This window comes from Schistocerca cancellata, chromosome 6 (assembly GCF_023864275.1).
Source record: "Schistocerca cancellata isolate TAMUIC-IGC-003103 chromosome 6, iqSchCanc2.1, whole genome shotgun sequence".
NCBI classification, from domain to species: domain Eukaryota; kingdom Metazoa; phylum Arthropoda; class Insecta; order Orthoptera; family Acrididae; genus Schistocerca; species Schistocerca cancellata.
The window spans coordinates 17,413,397-17,431,560 of NC_064631.1; the positions used below are offsets into that span (position 1 = coordinate 17,413,397).

Consider the following 18,164-nt stretch of genomic DNA (forward strand, 5'->3'; position numbering starts at 1 on the left):
GCAGAACTGATCTACCTGCAACTGGATGGATCACTTTGCTAATTTTCAACTGGATGGATCACTTTGCTAATTTTATGTCCTTAACCCCTGTGAACTTAACTGTGTTCATCCACAGCAGGTGGTTGTACATTGTACAGTTTGCCTGTTTGCCTACTTATTACCTCAGTTTTCTTTTGTCAACTGCTTAGTTTAATATGTGGGTCTCAGATGAAATGCATACTGTGAGGAGCAAGATACTGCCTAAATTACACAAACAATGAATGTGACAGCTGTCAAAAAGAATGACAGGTATATAGTTAAGGAAAGTCATGCAGATACAGCAAAATGATTTATTTGGCCCCACTCTAACAGATGTAAGTACTTTCCACTGTGGCTTACTACAATTCTAACTAATGACAAGTTAAGGTAGGATTGTCCAGCACATTGTTTGTACTGCCCAACAAATTGTTTGCACTGATACACTATGTGATCAAAAGTATCTGGACACACCCAAAAACGTTTGTTTCTCATATTAGGTGCACTGTGATTCTACCTACTGTCTGGTACTCCGTATCAGTTACCTCAGTAATCATTAGACATTGAGAGAGAGCAGAATAGGGCTCTCGGTGGGACTCAGGGACTTCGAAGGTGGTCAGGTGATTGGGTGTCACTTGTGTCATTCATCTGTACACGAGATTTCCACACTCCTAAACATCCCTAGGTCCACTGTTTCCGATGTGAGAGTGAAATGGGAACATGAAGGGACACGTACAGCACAAAAGCATACAGGCTGACCTCGTCTGTTGACTGACAGAGACCACCGACAGTTGAAGACGGTCATAATGCTTATAGGCGGATATCTATCCAGACCATCACACAGGAATTCCAAACTGCATCAGGATCCACTGCAAGTACTATGACAGTTAGGAGGGAGGTGAGAAAACTTGGATTTCATGGTTGAGCAGCTGCTCATAAGCCACACATCATGCTGGTAAATGCCAAATGACACCTCACTTGGTGTAAGGATCATAAACATTGGACAATTCAACAGTGGAAAAATGTTGTGTGGAGTGACAAATCACTGTACACAATGTGGCAGGATGTGGGTATGGTGAATGCCTGCTGAACGTCATCTGCCAGCATGTGTAGAGCCAACAGTAAAATTCGGAGGCGGTGGTGTCATGGTGTGGTCATGTTTTTCATGGAGGGGGTTACACCCCTTGTTTTGCATGGCACTATCACAGCACAGGTCTACATTGATATTTTAGGCACCTTCTTGCTTCCCACTGTTGAAGAGTAATTCGGGGATCGTGACTGCATCTTTAAACAAGATCGAGCACCTGATCATAATGCAAGGCCTGTGGTGGAGTTGTTACCTGACAATAACATCCCTGAAATGGACTACCCTGCACAGAACCCTGACCTGAATACTATAGAACACCTTTGAGATGTTTTGGAAAGACAACTTTGTGCCAGGCCTCGCCGACCTATATCAATACCTCCCCTCAGTGCAGCACTCCATGAAGAATGGGCTGTCATTCCCCAAGAAACCTTCCAGCACCTGATTGAATGTATGCCTGCGAGATTGGAAGCTGTCGTCAAGGCTAAGGGTGGACCAATACCATATTGAATTCCAGCATTACAGATGGAGGGCGCCATGAACTTGTAAGTCATTTTCAGCCAGGTGTCTGGATACCTTTGATCACATAGTTTATGTTTTTCTATGTTTGCCATGAACATCAATTACAACCTAATTCACAATGAATGTCAGAGAACTGAACACAGTGTCAAATCATTGCATGATGCATCTCAAACAGTGGCATTTGCATAGGCCATCGACAAAATGGAATGAAATGTCACCACTGAGGATTCTTGGGAAGAAAGTTCCAACACCACAGTAAAATGGTGGTGGTGTCTGCAACATCAGAAGTTAACCTATTTTCGATGCTCTAGCTCAAGTTATAGTAGTGAGTTTTGTGCTTATGGCTGTCCATCTCTGTTTTATTGTTTGCTTTCTTTTGTGACATAATAAGTAGGTTACATGAGGACATGTATATGAAAGTTCTTCCTCAGAAGAGAACAAATATCTGAAAGTGAGAAATGATTTAAATTTTACAATAACTGCACAAAGAAAAGCCTCCATTGAGCATAAATAAGATTACAAATAGAAGAAATAATGATAATTAAAAAAAAATTCTCTTCTACGGTGAAAAAGTCAGCTCTGCTGAAGGAGAAAAAGACAGTTCTCTTAATGTTATTTAGTAGTTTGAAACCACAAAGAATAAGTAAAAAGGCATTATTTATTATCTTCTGAAAACTGTGTAATGTGCCTGCATGAACGTATTTTCCCAAACAAATAAATGTTGACATTTTGATGACACATTTCATATTCTTCTACATTTCTTTGCCAGCAAAGTGGAAAACTTAATTAACAATGTCTAATTCGCAATAGCTATCACGAATATTTATTATGAATTCTGCCAGTAATCTGTGTGGCAATTCATCCACCCTCATCATCTCTGCAATTCTGTATGTTACGACTTTTCACTATCACTTTTCAGTACCGGGCTAAGCAGCATGATGTTACACTATGTCGACATTCTATCAATACACATCACCATCTGACAGTGATGTTCTGCTGACGCCTTATGTTAATCATCCTTACTAAGAAATGAAACAAAGGAAAGTCCAAATGGGAACATCAACAGTTTAGGGAAAGAGAGATTGCTACTTACTGTAAAGCAGACACTTTAAGTTGTAGAGAGGCACAGTTAACAGAGACTTACATAAAGCTTTCTGCCACAGTCTTCATCAGCAAAAGAGGGTGGAGGTGGTTAGTGTTTAACGTCCCGTCGACAACGAGGTCATTAGAGACGGATCAGCAAAAGAGATATACACACCATTCACACATACAAGCAAGCACACCTCATGTACACATGACCACCAACTCCAGCATCTCGAGCTGGAATGCAACTACCACATCGGATGCAAGCAGTAATCTGGAGGGGGCAGGGAAGGTGAAGGAACAGTAGTGTATGATTGACGAGATAGACAAATGCTGTCTGGTGGAGTGTGCAGGGACCAGAATGCCAACAGGCACAGCATCAGGAAGTTATGGGGCAGGGAGATGTAGAAAAAAAGGAGCGAAAAAGGAGAGGAGATGGGAAAGGTGGGTGGGTGCATTGGCAGAGGGCTGCAAGCAAAGAGGGTGGGAGATGAGAATGGGAAGGAGATGACACGACAGAGTGGTAGAAACTGTTGGATGGTGGGGGTGAGGACAGCATGTTACCACACTTTAAGGCTGGGATAATCATGTGAGCGGAGAATATGTCGTAAGGATAACTCCCATCTGTGCAGTTCAGAGAAGCTGGTGGTGGACGAGAGGATCCAGATGGCTCGGGCACTGAATCAGTCACTGCAATCAAGCATGTTACGGTCAGCTGCATGTTGTGCCACAGGGTGGTCTACTTTACACTTGGCCAGTTTGGTGGTGGCCGTTTATCCTGCTGGACAGCTGGTTGGTGGTCACACCAATATGAAAGCTGTGTAGTGATTGCAGCAGAACCAGTAAATGATACGGCTGTTTTCACAGGTGGCCTGGCCCCTGATGTGGTAGCATAAACCTGTGACAGGACTAGAATAAAAAGTGCTGGGTGGTTGGATTGGGCAGGTCTTGCATCTGTGTCTTCTAAGGGATATGAACCTTCTGGAAAGGTGTTAAGATTGGGAGTAGCATAGGACTGGACTAAGACATTGTGGAGATTGTGTGGGTGAAGGAACATCACTTTGGGAGGGTTGGGAAGTATCTTGGGTAGGACGTCCCTCATTTCAGTGCATGATGATAGGTAATCAAAGCCCTGGCAAAGGACATGGTTCAGCTGTTTCAGTCTGGGACAGTACTGAGTGACAAAGAAGACACTCCTTTGTGGCTGGTTCTTGGGGATGGTGAGAGGATTGTGGGTGTGAGCGGAAATGGCACGGGAGATTTCTTTGCGGACTAGGTCTGGGGGATATTGCCTGTTTGTGAAGGCCTTGGTGAGATCATCAGCATACTGTGCAAGGGCATTCTTGTCACTGCAGACACGCTGTGCCCCGATGGCCACCAAGAGATGGCATATCTGCAGTGACAAGAACACGCTGCTCAGTGTGCTGAGAGTCTCACTAAGGCTTTCACACATGCACTATTCCCAAGAACTAGTCTGCAAACAGATCTCCCATGTCATTTTCCCTCACACCCCCAACCCTTCCACTACCCCCAAGACCACCCACAAAGGAGTGTCCCCTCCATCACTTATCATGCTCTGAAACGAGCAACATCCTACCTGAGATACATCCCGGCCCTCCTAAAGTGGTGGTCTGTTGCCCACACAACCTCCACAACATCCAAGTCCAGCCCTATGCTACTCTGAACCCTAACCCCTTTCCACAAGGATCATATCCCTGTGGAAGACACAGGTGCAAGACCTGCCGAAACCACCTATCCAGCACAACTTATTCCAGTCCTGTCACAGGTTTATCCTACCACATCAGGGGCTGGCCCGCCTGTGAAGGCAGCCATGTCATTTACCTATCTCTGCTGCAATCATTGCACAGCTTTTTATATTGGTATGACTACCAACCAGATGTCCACCTGGATGAATGGCCACTGCCAAAGTGGCCAAAAGTAAAGTAGACCACCCAGTGGCACGACATGCAGCTGAATATAAAATGTTTGATTTTAATGGCTGCTTCACTACCCGAGCCATCTGGATCCTCCCCTCCACCACCAGCTTTTCTGAACTGCGCAGATGGGTGTTATCCTTATAACATATTCTCCGCTCCCATAAATATCCCGGCCTTAAGGTGTGGTAACATACTATCCACACACCCTCCACCTGACAGTTTCCGCCCTTCTGTCCTATCATCTCCTCCCCATTCTCATCATCCACCTTCTTCGTTTGCCACCCTCTGTCAATGCACCATCCATATTTTCTTGTTCCTCTTCTTACTTCTCCACTTCCCAGCCCCACAACCTCCTGAGCCTGTATCTATTGGCATTCTAGTCCATGCAGACTCTGCTCAAAAGCGTCTCTCTCCCCACCAGTACTTTACTATCCCTTCTCCTTCCCCACCCCCTACAGATTGATGCTTGCATTCCATGTGTTAGTTGTCTTCTGGCCCGAGATGCTGGAGCTGGGAGTCATGTGTGCATGAGGTGTGCATGTATGAATGGTGCAAGTTTCTCTTTTGCTGATGAAGGCTATAGCTAAAAACTTTATGTAAGTGCCTTTTAATTGTGACAGTCTGCAACTTAACATGTCTTCTTTATGGTACGTAGCAATCTATCTTTTCCTACTTTGTTACTGCCACATAAAATTGCAGACATAGAGAATGAATTTTACTTTGAACTGTGCAGTCATTAAAGCAATAACTGCTGACAGAATTGCTGAAAAGGGGAATATTAAGTTGACTACTATTGTGGCTCATCCATTGCCAAGAGGATCATCTACATGCAGATGATATGACCGCTATAGAAGGATGCCTACTTAATCAGTTTTATGAATTTTTCACAAACTTAAGTTCACTCACATTCTTTGCAAGTACGAACAAGGCATCCTACAACTATAATTAAGGAACATTAATCCCTAATGGGAGGGAACATGAATTTTAGATCCACATTATACTGCATGTGTGCACCTCTTTTCCTAAATATCATTTCATTTTCAACTTGTCTGTTGGCTACTACAGGGGGACTTTTTGCCCAGAATAGTCACTCAGTAATTTAAAACTACCTTCTTATGTAGTCACATCATTATTGAATTATTACTGAACTGAAATGGTGCAAGTGTTCCACAATAACAAATCATAAATGGTTATGAGACACCACAGATTTGCTGAGTTGATATCTATCCAAAGGATATTATTTATTACTCGCTTGCTGCTTGCACAGTCCAAATCTTGCTCTGAAGTAGTCCAACTTCTGTATGTTAGAATGCTGGGGGAACAAAACCTTGCATAGTCTATCACCTACGTTCAACACCATAGCTACTTATTCCGACAACCTATGACTATGTCCAAAAGAAAAATAATTCAAAAGGATTCTTCTCCCTTCCTGCAAAGTTAACAAGCTTCAGCCAAAAATTTCTTTCAACTTCTATCAATGGCACTCAGTCATCCATATAATCATCATCCGCTAGTTTAAATTATACTGAGGCACAACAGTATTCCCCTATCCTATACATGCTGCACCTTAATAATTTTGTTTTAGTCACAGTGTCAGCAATTTACTGTGTGTTCTGATAACTGTTCAGAGGATACCCAAAAGATTCACTTTCAACATTATCCATATTTACTTTATATCCTATTACAAATGAACTACACCACCAGAAGGTGGTATTCTACTGAAAACTTACCTTAACATTCTGTGAAGTATCAGCATTATTTTCTTTGCCATCTAATTGATTAGCCTTCCTTGGTAACGTTGTCTGGTCCTTTGGCCACACCTACAAATTAAGTCAGTTCCCATTTATTCTGTGACGTGTCACTTATTCAAATAGTAAACAAATGAACTCAACTTTACACACAATATTCTGACAGTAAACCTAGCAATCTTTCTTATGTAGTGCAAACAATGATCTTACGTATGCCTGGTCTCCAACTTAGCTGTGATATTTTATTGGAATTGTGATGATATTTCTATCTGCAGTAAAACCAGTGGATTCTGATAGGATCAAGTCAGTTTATTTCTACTGAGACATGGATAATATATATGCATGCAAGGAATAATTACAAATGATGAAAATGGGAACTACCTAACATTCTTTAATGTATTAGTTGGGAGAATAACAGAACACCCACTCACAGCGTTCACAAAAAATATCCACACTGCAACCTCCTCTTTATCTGTAGTGCTCATACACTGTCAGACAGTCCGCCCCTGGTAGATGAGTGGTCAGCATGATGGAATGTCATACCTAGCGGCTCAGGTTCAATTCCCGGCTGAGTCGGAGATTTTCTCTGCTCAGGGACTGGATATTGTGTTGTCCTTATCCTCATCATTTCATCACCGTCGACATGCAAGTCGCCAATGCGGTATCAACTCGAAAGACTTGCACCAGGCGAATGGTCTAACTGATGGGAGGTCCTAGCCACACAGCATTTACATTTACTGTCAGAAAGAACAACATGACTGCAGGAGTTGACATATTTGTTCTACATAATTTATAAATTAACATCAAACTAGCAATACTGCCTAAATCAACTGCGAGTGTGGAATGGTTCAAGAGCTGGCTCAGTCTCTAGAAAAATCAGTATGTGCTACAAAAATATAGCATCTGAGGTGTTTCACTCTAATCAATGAAGCCAAACCACTGACTCTATAATAATAAAGGCTACCTAGCTATCTGAATACTGCACTCTGTGTCGTTGTTGGGTCATAAGTGTCGCACACTATCAGACGAGCTGAGGAGGTGTATGAGGAACACTGGCACCAAAGAACTTAAACAGCCTGTGCTGTGCACTAGCTGGAGTATAATCTTGACATGAGATATAGCAGGACCAGCATCATGGTGCAAGCTCCAAGCTTTCAGAACAATGTAATTAACATGACACTGAAAATATAACAAACAGCAATAAAAGTTTAAATTTAAGCAGGACTAGGGGTCTAGCAATTTTTCTACTTAAAAACTTGTTGGACAGCAAATATTGTTAGGCTTAAAACTACAAGGATTTGCAAGTTTCACAGAATATCAGTGTAGGCATCAGGAAACAAAAGGAAAGCAAATACAGCATAGCAGGCACAGCTGGTCAAACACTTTTATCAACAGTAGTGCTCTGACACAGTTACCTCATGGTGTGCTGACAGTTCGGATAACAAGAGTATTCAAAAGAAAATCATATGCAACACACAACAAAGGCAACTAGGCAGTAGTTCTAAAAAAAGTGGATACAGGTCTTGTCTGTACTGGTACAAACCCTAATAACAGTTGTTGCTAATAATACAATCTCTGACAATAAAGGTTGGTGAATGAAGTCAGAATGGTCAACTGGGCAACACTGGCGACTCACAATGCTGCACCTGCGAAGCCGCTGGTGCTGACAACCTGCCACCACCATAGTTCAGTTGAGCATCATGTGTATTCTGTGTTAGACCTGTTGGATGAAGTGCTTGTTTAGTGCATTGGTTCTTAACTGAGAACAGGACAATGAACGGGCAAAGAATCAAGTTTTGTTTTAACCTTGGCAAGACACCAGGGTGGGCAGGGAGGGGGGGAGGGTGGGTTTCTGGTACGTGTTTATAGGGATCAAGCGCTGTCTGGGAAGTGTGTGTACGAGTGGTTCGCCCATTTCAAGGAGGCCAGGAAAGGGTTTCTGCCAATCCCCGTGGCGGACGACCAGCGACCGCCGTCAACGGCGAAAACCTTGAGAAAGTGTGGACATTTATCATGAACGACCCTTAATTAACTGTGCGCATGATAGAAGATGAACTGCAGATGAGCCGTCGTTTCAGGTGACAAATCCTTACCCAGGAGTTAGGGAAGAGAAAAATACACTCCTGGAAATTGAAATAAGAACACCGTGAATTCATTGTCCCAGGAAGGGGAAACTTTATTGACACATTCCTGGGGTCAGATACATCACATGATCACACTGACAGAACCACAGGCACATAGACACAGGCAACAGAGCATGCACAATGTCGGCACTAGTACAGTGTATATCCACCTTTCGCAGCAATGCAGGCTGCTATTCTCCCATGGAGACAATTGTAGATATGCTGGATGTAGTCCTGTGGAACGGCTTGCCATGCCATTTCCACCTGGCGCCTCAGTTGGACCAGCGTTCGTGCTGGACGTGCAGACCGCGTGAGACGACGCTTCATCCAGTCCCAAACATGCTCAATGGGGGACAGATCCGGAGATCTTGCTGGCCAGGGTAGTTGACTTACACCTTCTAGAGCACGTTGGGTGGCACGGGATACATGCGGACGTGCATTGTCCTGTTGGAACAGCAAGTTCCCTTGCCAGTCTAGGAATGGTAGAACGATGGGTTCGATGACGGTTTGGATGTACCGTGCACTATTCAGTGTCCCCTCGACGATCACCAGTGGTGTACGGCCAGTGTAGGAGATCGCTCCCCACACCATGATGCCGGGTGTTGGCCCTGTGTGCCTCGGTCGTATGCAGTCCTGATTGTGGCGCTCACCTGCACGGCGCCAAACACGCATACGACCATCATTGGCACCAAGGCAGAAGCGACTCTCATCGCTGAAGACGACACGTCTCCATTCGTCCCTCCATTCACGCCTGTCGCGACACCACTGGAGGCGGGCTGCACGATGTTGGGGCGTGAGCGGAAGACGGCCTAACGGTGTGCGGGACCGTAGCCCAGCTTCATGGAGACGGTTGCGAATGGTCCTTGCCGATACCCCAGGAGCAACAGTGTCCCTAATTTGCTGGGAAGTGGCGGTGCGGTCCCCTACGGCACTGCGTAGGATCCTACGGTCTTGGCGTGCATCCGTGCGTCGCTGCGGTCCGGTCCCAGGTCGACGGGCACGTGCACCTTCCGCCGACCACTGGCGACAACATCGATGTACTGTGGAGACCTCACACCCCACGTGTTGAGCAATTCGGTGGTACGTCCACCCGGCCTCCCGCATGCCCACTATACGCCCTCGCTCAAAGTCCGTCAACTGCACATACGGTTCACGTCCACGCTGTCGCGGCATGCTACCAGTGTTAAAGACTGCGATGGAGCTCCGTATGCCACGGCAAACTGGCTGACACTGACGGCGGCGGTGCACAAATGCTGCGCAGCTAGCGCCATTCGACGGCCAACACCACGGTTCCTGGTGTGTCCGCTGTGCCGTGCGTGTGATCATTGCTTGTACAGCCCTCTCGCAGTGTCTGGAGTAAGTATGGTGGGTCTGACACACCGGTGTCAATGTGTTCTTTTTTCCATTTCCAGGAGTGTATGTTGTCGACTTGTGCCACTTCACTTGACTGATGATCAGAAGCAGGCACATTTACAGGCTCCACAGGATTTTGTCGAAATGGTGGATGCGACACCCAATTTCTTGAATCATATTGTCAGTGAGGATGAAACATGGTGTTTCTAGTACGATGCTGAAACAAAACGGTAAAGCATGGAATGACGTTCTCTTACATCATCTCATCGGAAAAAGGTCAGAGCCAAAAAATACCGCATCAGAACGGTGCTCATCTCCTTTTTTGATAGCCAAGGCATTATCCATAAAGAATTTCTACCTAAGGAAACACAGTTGCACACTGCATGGTACGTTGAAATTTTGACCCATTTCTTGCAACGTCTATGCAGGGTACAATCCCAGGACATACAACAATGTTCCAGTTTTTTGTTCATGATAACACTCGCCACACACAGCCAATATCATGAAACAGTTCCTAGCAGAAAATGCGATGGTGCAAGTTGAACATCCACCAGTGCTCGCCGGATCTCAATCCTCCAGACTTCTTCCTATTCCCTTGACTCAAACTCACTTTGAAAGGAAAGAGATTTGATGATATTCCTGACATCCATGATGTGGCTTTTGAACACCATCCCAATGGAAGACTTTGTGCAAAGTTTCCAGGACACATATTGCCGAGCTCAGTGGTGCATAGTTATGGGAGGTGAATATTTTGAAGGACAGTAAGCTAACTGTAGTTCATAGTTCATAAACATTAATGTTACAGTACTATTCACCAAACTTTATTGTCAGAGTTTGTAGAAAGATAAAAAAAGAATATCAACACAAACTGGTGCCCTCTGTCTGGGATTCAGAGTGGTGCTCTGTTTTTATTGCAAAGATCTCAAACAAAGTCTCATTGACATAAAGCAGTAAATTGAAAATCCACATAATTTTAAAATAAATATAAAAAACATATCTTATTAACTTCCTTTTGCAAATTTACGATAGGCATGCACAACTGATTTTCCAGATAACTAGTCTGGAGTGACAACTATTTACACACACGGCAGATTGGTGGAGAGGACAGCTGCAAAATGTGGGCAGTGTGGAAGGCAGAAAAGAAACAACCAGAGACCTCTGAACTGCGGCATTACAAGATAGTTTAGTGATGTGTAGTATCAAAACTATCACTTCACCTGTACAGCTCAATTGCTAAACCAAGAGCTACCCAGTTAGCCAAAAATCATATCAATTAATGAAACGAGGTATCAAAAACACCAGTTGACCTATACAGGTCAAATTAAAAGCACAATACCAATACAGAAAGTCAAAACAGGCATCAATGCACAAAACAGAGCATCAAAAAGATAGCTTCACCTATATAGCTCTACTGAAGAAGCCCAATTACAATACATGAAGCCAAGATTGCAGAAATTAATTACAGTTGATATTAATATGGCAAGAAAATTCTGGGAGAAAATGAATAATTTAGGACTAGAAGAGATAATGAAAGGATTGAGTCATTGACAGGGACACGAAAGAGAATGAAAACTTCATTAGAGGATGATACGTGAAAAGCTAATCTATAGATCACAGCTGTCATGATTCTGGAACTACACCAGAATAGTGGTCAACAGTTTTGGTATGTTACTTGCAATTATTTAGTCTTGTATCACTTATCAGAATATCATTCATGATAGTATTGTAAGTGCTGAAAGCCTGTTAGCTACCTTCATGTAAGTACATGTATGAAATGAAGTATTCTGTCCAGTTTAGAAAGTTCCACTTCACTTATTTGAAACATAAACTGACACTGAAACTTCCTGCCAAATTAAAATTGTTAGCCAGACTGAGACTCGAAGTTGGGATCGTTTGCCTTTCACAAGCAACTGCTCTACTGAACAAGCTATCCGAGTCCAACTCTCAGCGACTGACAATGTTGACCATTCTGCTATGTTGTTCCCACAAAATGTAAATCAACTGGGTAACTAAAGGTGACATGTGCACAGGCAGATGTGTGAGACTGTGCATGTGACTGCAATCGGTTGATAATTTTGTGTCTTGCTATAAATTTTATCATTTATCAATTTTTTACTATCTGTGCACATATTTTTATATACTATCATTGTGGTGACAAAACAATTCTGTGATAGGCTTATTAGCTGCATAACAACTGCAACACTCACTGGAAACAGACCTCTAGTCTTATGACAGACAAATATATATTGTCGTGTGGCACATATCATTATCATCACGTTGGCATGAAGCTAGTAATAGAAGATAAATAACAGATAGTTAATAGACCAACCATCTAAAAAATTCCGAGACTGATTTTCTTCTCGGCATATACCGTAAGTGATGTCAGTGTAGTAACTATAGTGGCAGCTTGAACTGTCAGCTGTAAACAACAGATGTTCACTCATACAGTCAGCTGTGAGCAGGCAGTGTTAAGTAGTGATTGTTCAGCCATATGGTGTCAATGCTGTAGTGTCACACATCACAATGAAACAACCTCTTTAAATCAAGTTTTAAAGACATTCTCCAGAACGTTTTGAAGAAGACAAAAATTTGTGCAAAATTTGTTCCACAGATCTCGACTCTTAAACACAAAAGAAAAATACATGTGGACTTATGTATGTGACTTGATTTAAATGCAAAATGCAGATGGTTGTTTTCTGGAAAAAATCATCACAGATGAAGAGACTTGGTGTTATCTACATGAATCTACCACAAAAGGAGAAAGTGCAGAAGTTCACATGAAGGTCAATGCTTTGACAATATAACTGACATTTGAGCCAATGAGACGTGCAAGTTGAACATCACAAAGAAGGACTTTCCTGAATGTTTCACTTGGTTGTACAAATGTTTTGTGCATGTAGACTATGTAGAAGTCCCATAGCATTAACTCCACCATCTTCACTTTTCTCGACTTTTTATTGCTCTAGTCTCATAACTGTTTGGACTGATGGGGTACACCAGAGAAAGCAACAGTTATTTTTCAAATTAGTGATTGGCCTATTAATTTTTCTACATTACATTTGGCTCTAGTAGCCACAATATTTAATAACAGTTTAATAATGCAGTTTTTAATATATTCTCTATATCTATCTCAACTCATTCCACATCCCTGTAGGTCCTGTTTCAGTGACTTCTATGGAACATGACAAGTGGATGAACAAGTGCCAATCAATATCACATTGTCCCACAGGGTACACTAAAACACAAGAGCCATGAAGTCTACATCTGCCCCACCAGCTAAGAAATTTCTGTTATACAAATACTCTGTTATGCCACTGGCATATTTAAAATCTATGTTTGGCCGGTGGCGCATGCGCACGTGCACACGCACACACACACACACACACACACACACAACAATTAATTTGTTATTAAAAATCTTTTGAATCATATAATCACAATATTAGAATACAGGTACCTATATCTCTCGTATTTTTATTTATTGTTAATGTAAAACATTACAAATGGGAATTCCACTCCTGCTAATGCAAATGACACAGATAGTAGAATAATTAAACATGAAAAATGTGGTCAGTTGTTCCATGAGATGAAACAACATAGCACATGAGAAGCAGATTTTTTTTTTTTTTTTTTTTTTAATTTGCTCATAAAAAGGAACTTATAGCACGTACTAACAAAGAGGACAAAATATTTCAAGGATACCATAATTCAATCTTATATCAAGCTCTCAATAAAATGTTTAACATTACTTTGGAAATTTTGAGCATTCAATGACATGGTAGATGGAAGTAACTGAATCAATAAATGCCTAATGACACTGGCCGATATTCAGTGCTTCCTGGTTGCTGCCAACTTCAACCAGAGGACAACACTGTATTAGTAAAGTAGATGTACACTTATGAGAGCAGAAAAGGTACACACAGGTAACACCACTGAAATATTATTGCAATTGAGTTTGTTGTCTTCTTAATATTAGAACATTATAAACTGTGTTGCCTTTTATCTGAAGTTGGTAATGATGAGAAGGCACTCAATACCGATCAATGACAGTTGATTTCTGCTTTGCTAGTTGGTCACTTAGCTGAGTGATTAGGTTGTGTGTATAGTAAGTTATATTCTTCAGAGCTCCACTTCATATCTGGCACAATGCCTCAGTCACCCTTCAGATGAATGTGCACAGTAAAAGTTTCATCTATTGTTTATTTTTAATAGTAAAGAAGCATTTTTTTGTCACTTGCCTTATGTGCTTGCATGTGCTTCTTTGCATTTGATTTTTGAGCAAATGCTCTTCCACAGACGACACACTGAAATGGTTTCTCACCAGTGTGGCTTCTGATGTGCTGCTGCAAGTCAAAGTTCTTGGTAAACAACTTCGTGCAGAAATTGCATTTCAACTGTGAAGCGACAAGAAAAATAGCATTTTAGTAACATGTCCTTTAATTCCTGTGCTGTACAAGTAACAAAATAAGAACTTATAATCAAAGATTCTGCTCAACATGAGGTAACCCCACATTCATCTGACACAAGTAATGACTACTTCCCTGACACAATAGCTCTGCCTTGTATCAACGATAAATGAGAGAGGAAGAGGAGGGGGGAAGATACATACTGTGGCAATAGTTGTGTAGATTTTGTGGTTTTGGCACCCTACGCATCTATCATTAGTAATCCTATATTCTGTCAATTTTGATGAGTAGGGATATATCCTTGTGTAATTATTGTCTTCAACCATTCAATTTTGATTTATCGGTATTGTCTGGCCCCCTCCACCACCCCCCTCCCTTGGTTGCATGGAACTTTTGATATAAGGCAAACTTGTCATGGAATGAATCATGTGGATATAATTCACAGAATATTGGTTTGAAAGGCACAGGCAAATCGAGAGAGCTTCGACAGTATATACACACACATGTTTAGTAGTTCACACAATGCCCTACATGATCAAAGTTTTATTACCTGGTGATATTTTTATATTCTTTTACAAGGTTTTTTCATGACTTAAAGAGGACATTGATCTAAGTGTGGTGAATGTATATAAACTGTTGGTCACAAAACTGCAACACTGCGAAGGGTGGCAAATAGCCAAATTTTATTCTCCAGTTTCCTCAGTGTGAGTGATTATTGGTGTGCTTCCTGGTGTACAGCCAAGTAGTTAGTACCATTTTATGGATACTATTTTGATGACTCTTCAAATCCCAGTGCATAAAATGGAATCCACAACTTGACTGAACATTCAAAAGCACACTGTTCATAAAATTTTACATACAGTGTGTATTGTAGTGAGCCACAACTTTCAGTCCCACTGCTATCTTTGCCATCTCAGTGTGACAAAAGATAAATATTTGTGTATGAAACATTTATGAAATAGATCGCTATGAATTACAATTTATCATCATTTTAATGTTCCTGTGCCTCACTTACCATTATTCGCCATTGTCAGTTATTATCAGGAAATCATTGACATGGTGCCTAAGTTTGTAGCATTTATCCTTATGTTTAATGAACACAACAGATGCGTTTTAACAGAGGCTTTAGTCATCAGTAATACATTCTCCTTCACTATTTACAACAGTCTGCCAACACTGGGGCAACTTTCTGATTCCACAAATCACGTGCTTTTGAGGCGAAGAACTAGCTGAACCATGTTCGGCGCACATTTTCATCCAGAAAGAAAGTTCCTTGAAGGTTGTTCGATAGAGAGTAGAAAAGGTGGAAATCTCAGGGTGCAAGATCAGTTGAACAAGGTAGGTGCTGAGTGACTTCGCAACCCAACCCACATATAGTGTTTATTTGTCAATCTAGCAGAATGTGGGCAGGCATCAGCATGGAGTAGCATCACTTAACACAGTCTTTCTGATCATTGTTCTTGCATTGCATTTGCAAGACATCTCATTTGGGGATAATAAATTTCAGCAGTGATGGTTACACCTCAGAGAAGCAATTCATAGTAAATCACACCGTCGCTGTTTCACCAGATGTGTGACATTATTTTTTGTAGGTGTGTGCAGGTCTTTGTATGGGGAGTTGCTGCTTTGTTTGAGCTGAACCATTCCTTTATTTTCCTTATGTGCGCATAAAGACATCATTTCTCATCACCAGTAATGATAGAGGACAGGAATGGTTGGTGTTCTTCATGAGTCAACTGATGAGAAGTAATCTGAGAAGCACCTAAGGCCACCCACTGGCTTTTGTGATTTTCGCTTGGAGGGTGTGGTACCCATACATATGATTTTTCAACCTCCCTCATTGCATGCAAATGTTGCATGATGGTTGAATGCTCACAAGTCATCAAATCTGCAAGTTCTTGAGTATACAGACATATATCATTGTGGATTAAGATGTTTAAACTATCTTCATCAGACCCCAAAGGCCTTCCTGAAAGTGGAGACACACAAATGTCAGAATGATCCTCCTTAAAATGAGAAAACCATTTCCTTGCTGTGCTCTGTCCAATGGCATTATCCTCACACATGGTGCAAATGTTTCTGGCTGCCTCTTCTGTTGTCACCCCTCTATTGAAGAATATGTCTGCAACGTCCAATTTCTCCACTTGGCACTCCATTTTGTAACATCCACAGCTCTACTTGGTACCCCAAATGGCAAAATGACAATACATACACCTAGATAGCAATGGTGAACTGCAAGACAATCCATAAATAAACTCATAGAAAACTCAACACCAACATGTAAAACAAAAACACCATTAACATATGGACCAACCTAAGATTTTGTTTCTGTTTCATGTTGAATGAGTGAGTATTGGGGTGACACTGCATCAAACAAACCGTCAGGAGTGTACCGTCATCACAACAACTGGTGAGTCAAATTTTGCTGACAGTGGGTGAGCATGTAAAGGAATTGTACTAAAAATGTTGTACTAGTTAGTTGCTGCTTACGTCTCATCCTCACAGGCTGCCCGTCATATGGCTTAACATGGACAAGGAGAGTACACTGCAAAAAGTTATTATTTGTGACAAGTGAAAAGTTACATTACACGGAAACTTATTTGACAGATTATCCATTTTTCCAAGAGGGAGGGAAGAGGGAAGGGAGAAAGACAATTATTACATAAATATAGGAGATACAGAAAAAACTTCACATGTTGGAGCACATCACTGCATTATAGTCTCTTACAGAAATACTTATAGCTTGAAATACTGATGAGGCTTTAAAGCATTATAACATTTACGGAGATGGGAGGGGGAGGGGGGGGAGGCAGGTGGAGAGAGGGGTGCATGAACAATGAGGATATACCAGTACTGAATATACTGAAGAGAAGACTATGGCAGACATTGAGTACAAAGTACATTACTGTTATATATATTGGCTATCCTATGTCACCATATCAATTGCCACACACTATGGATACTTACTGTGGTGTCACCGCCAGACACCACACTTGCTAGGTGGTAGCTTTAAATCGGCCGCGGTCCATTAGTACATGTCCGACCCGCGTGTCGCCACTGTCAGTACTTGCAGACCTAGCGCCACCACATGGCAGGTCTAGAAAGACGTACTAGCACTCGCCCCAGTTGTACGACGACTTTGCTAGCGACTACACTGACGAAGCCTTTCTCTCATTTGCCGAGACACAGTTAGAATAGCCTTCAGCTGAGTCCATGACTACGACCTAGCAAGGCGCCATTAGCCTTACAGTGCTTGTAATTAAAGTCTCATTTGTATCGTCTAGAGCGATGTACCACAATGATGGAATAAAGTTAAGTATTCGAGGAACTGCATACTTTTCTCTATAGCATTCACAAAGTATCCTGTTCCAGAACTCACGCCAGCCGGCGTGTGTGTACGCGTGCCTTTTGGCTACTTCCGAGTGGCGTGGCTGTCTTGCTACACCACAACACTTACTATGACAATATTTTCTCTGATTACAACCTGCATCAAATATATAATCTGACGTTGTGCTCAAGCAGGATCATATAGGAGCATGGTATATCATAGTATTATAGAGGTATTAACTGGTGCATCTGATACTGCTTCAACAACCTACAATCAATCTGTCAACTTTCAGTCTAACCTAGACCTCGGACTACACAAGAGGCCAGTCTGTCACCACAAAATGTATTCCAAAAACTAATAAAGATGCAAAAGAAAAATTGTCAGCATTCTGATCTCTTTCTGTTTGGGTAGATATGATGCCACACACCACATCATCACCGTGTTGCAGGACGGAATCTGACATCTGTTTTCAGTAGGCTCAGTTGATACACCCGAAGTTTGGAACTTAAACAGTGGCAACTATTTATTCACAACCAGTACAAAAGAGTTACATGTTTGCACCTGT

At 42.0% G+C, this 18,164-nt stretch overlaps 1 protein-coding gene across 2 annotated transcripts in view; it reads right to left on the reverse strand.

Annotated features, from left to right (window-relative positions):
* LOC126191129 (zinc finger protein 510-like) overlaps positions 1–18,164 on the reverse strand; it is a 390,896-nt gene that overhangs the window by 139,357 nt on the left and 233,375 nt on the right. For both annotated transcript variants that reach the window (XM_049931877.1, XM_049931878.1), the window contains exons 9-10: positions 14,104–14,259; positions 6,372–6,461 (exon numbers count right to left, since the gene is read on the reverse strand). In XM_049931877.1, the coding sequence (XP_049787834.1) occupies positions 6,372–6,461; positions 14,104–14,259 (246 nt within the window). The remainder of the gene's footprint in view (positions 1–6,371; positions 6,462–14,103; positions 14,260–18,164) is intronic.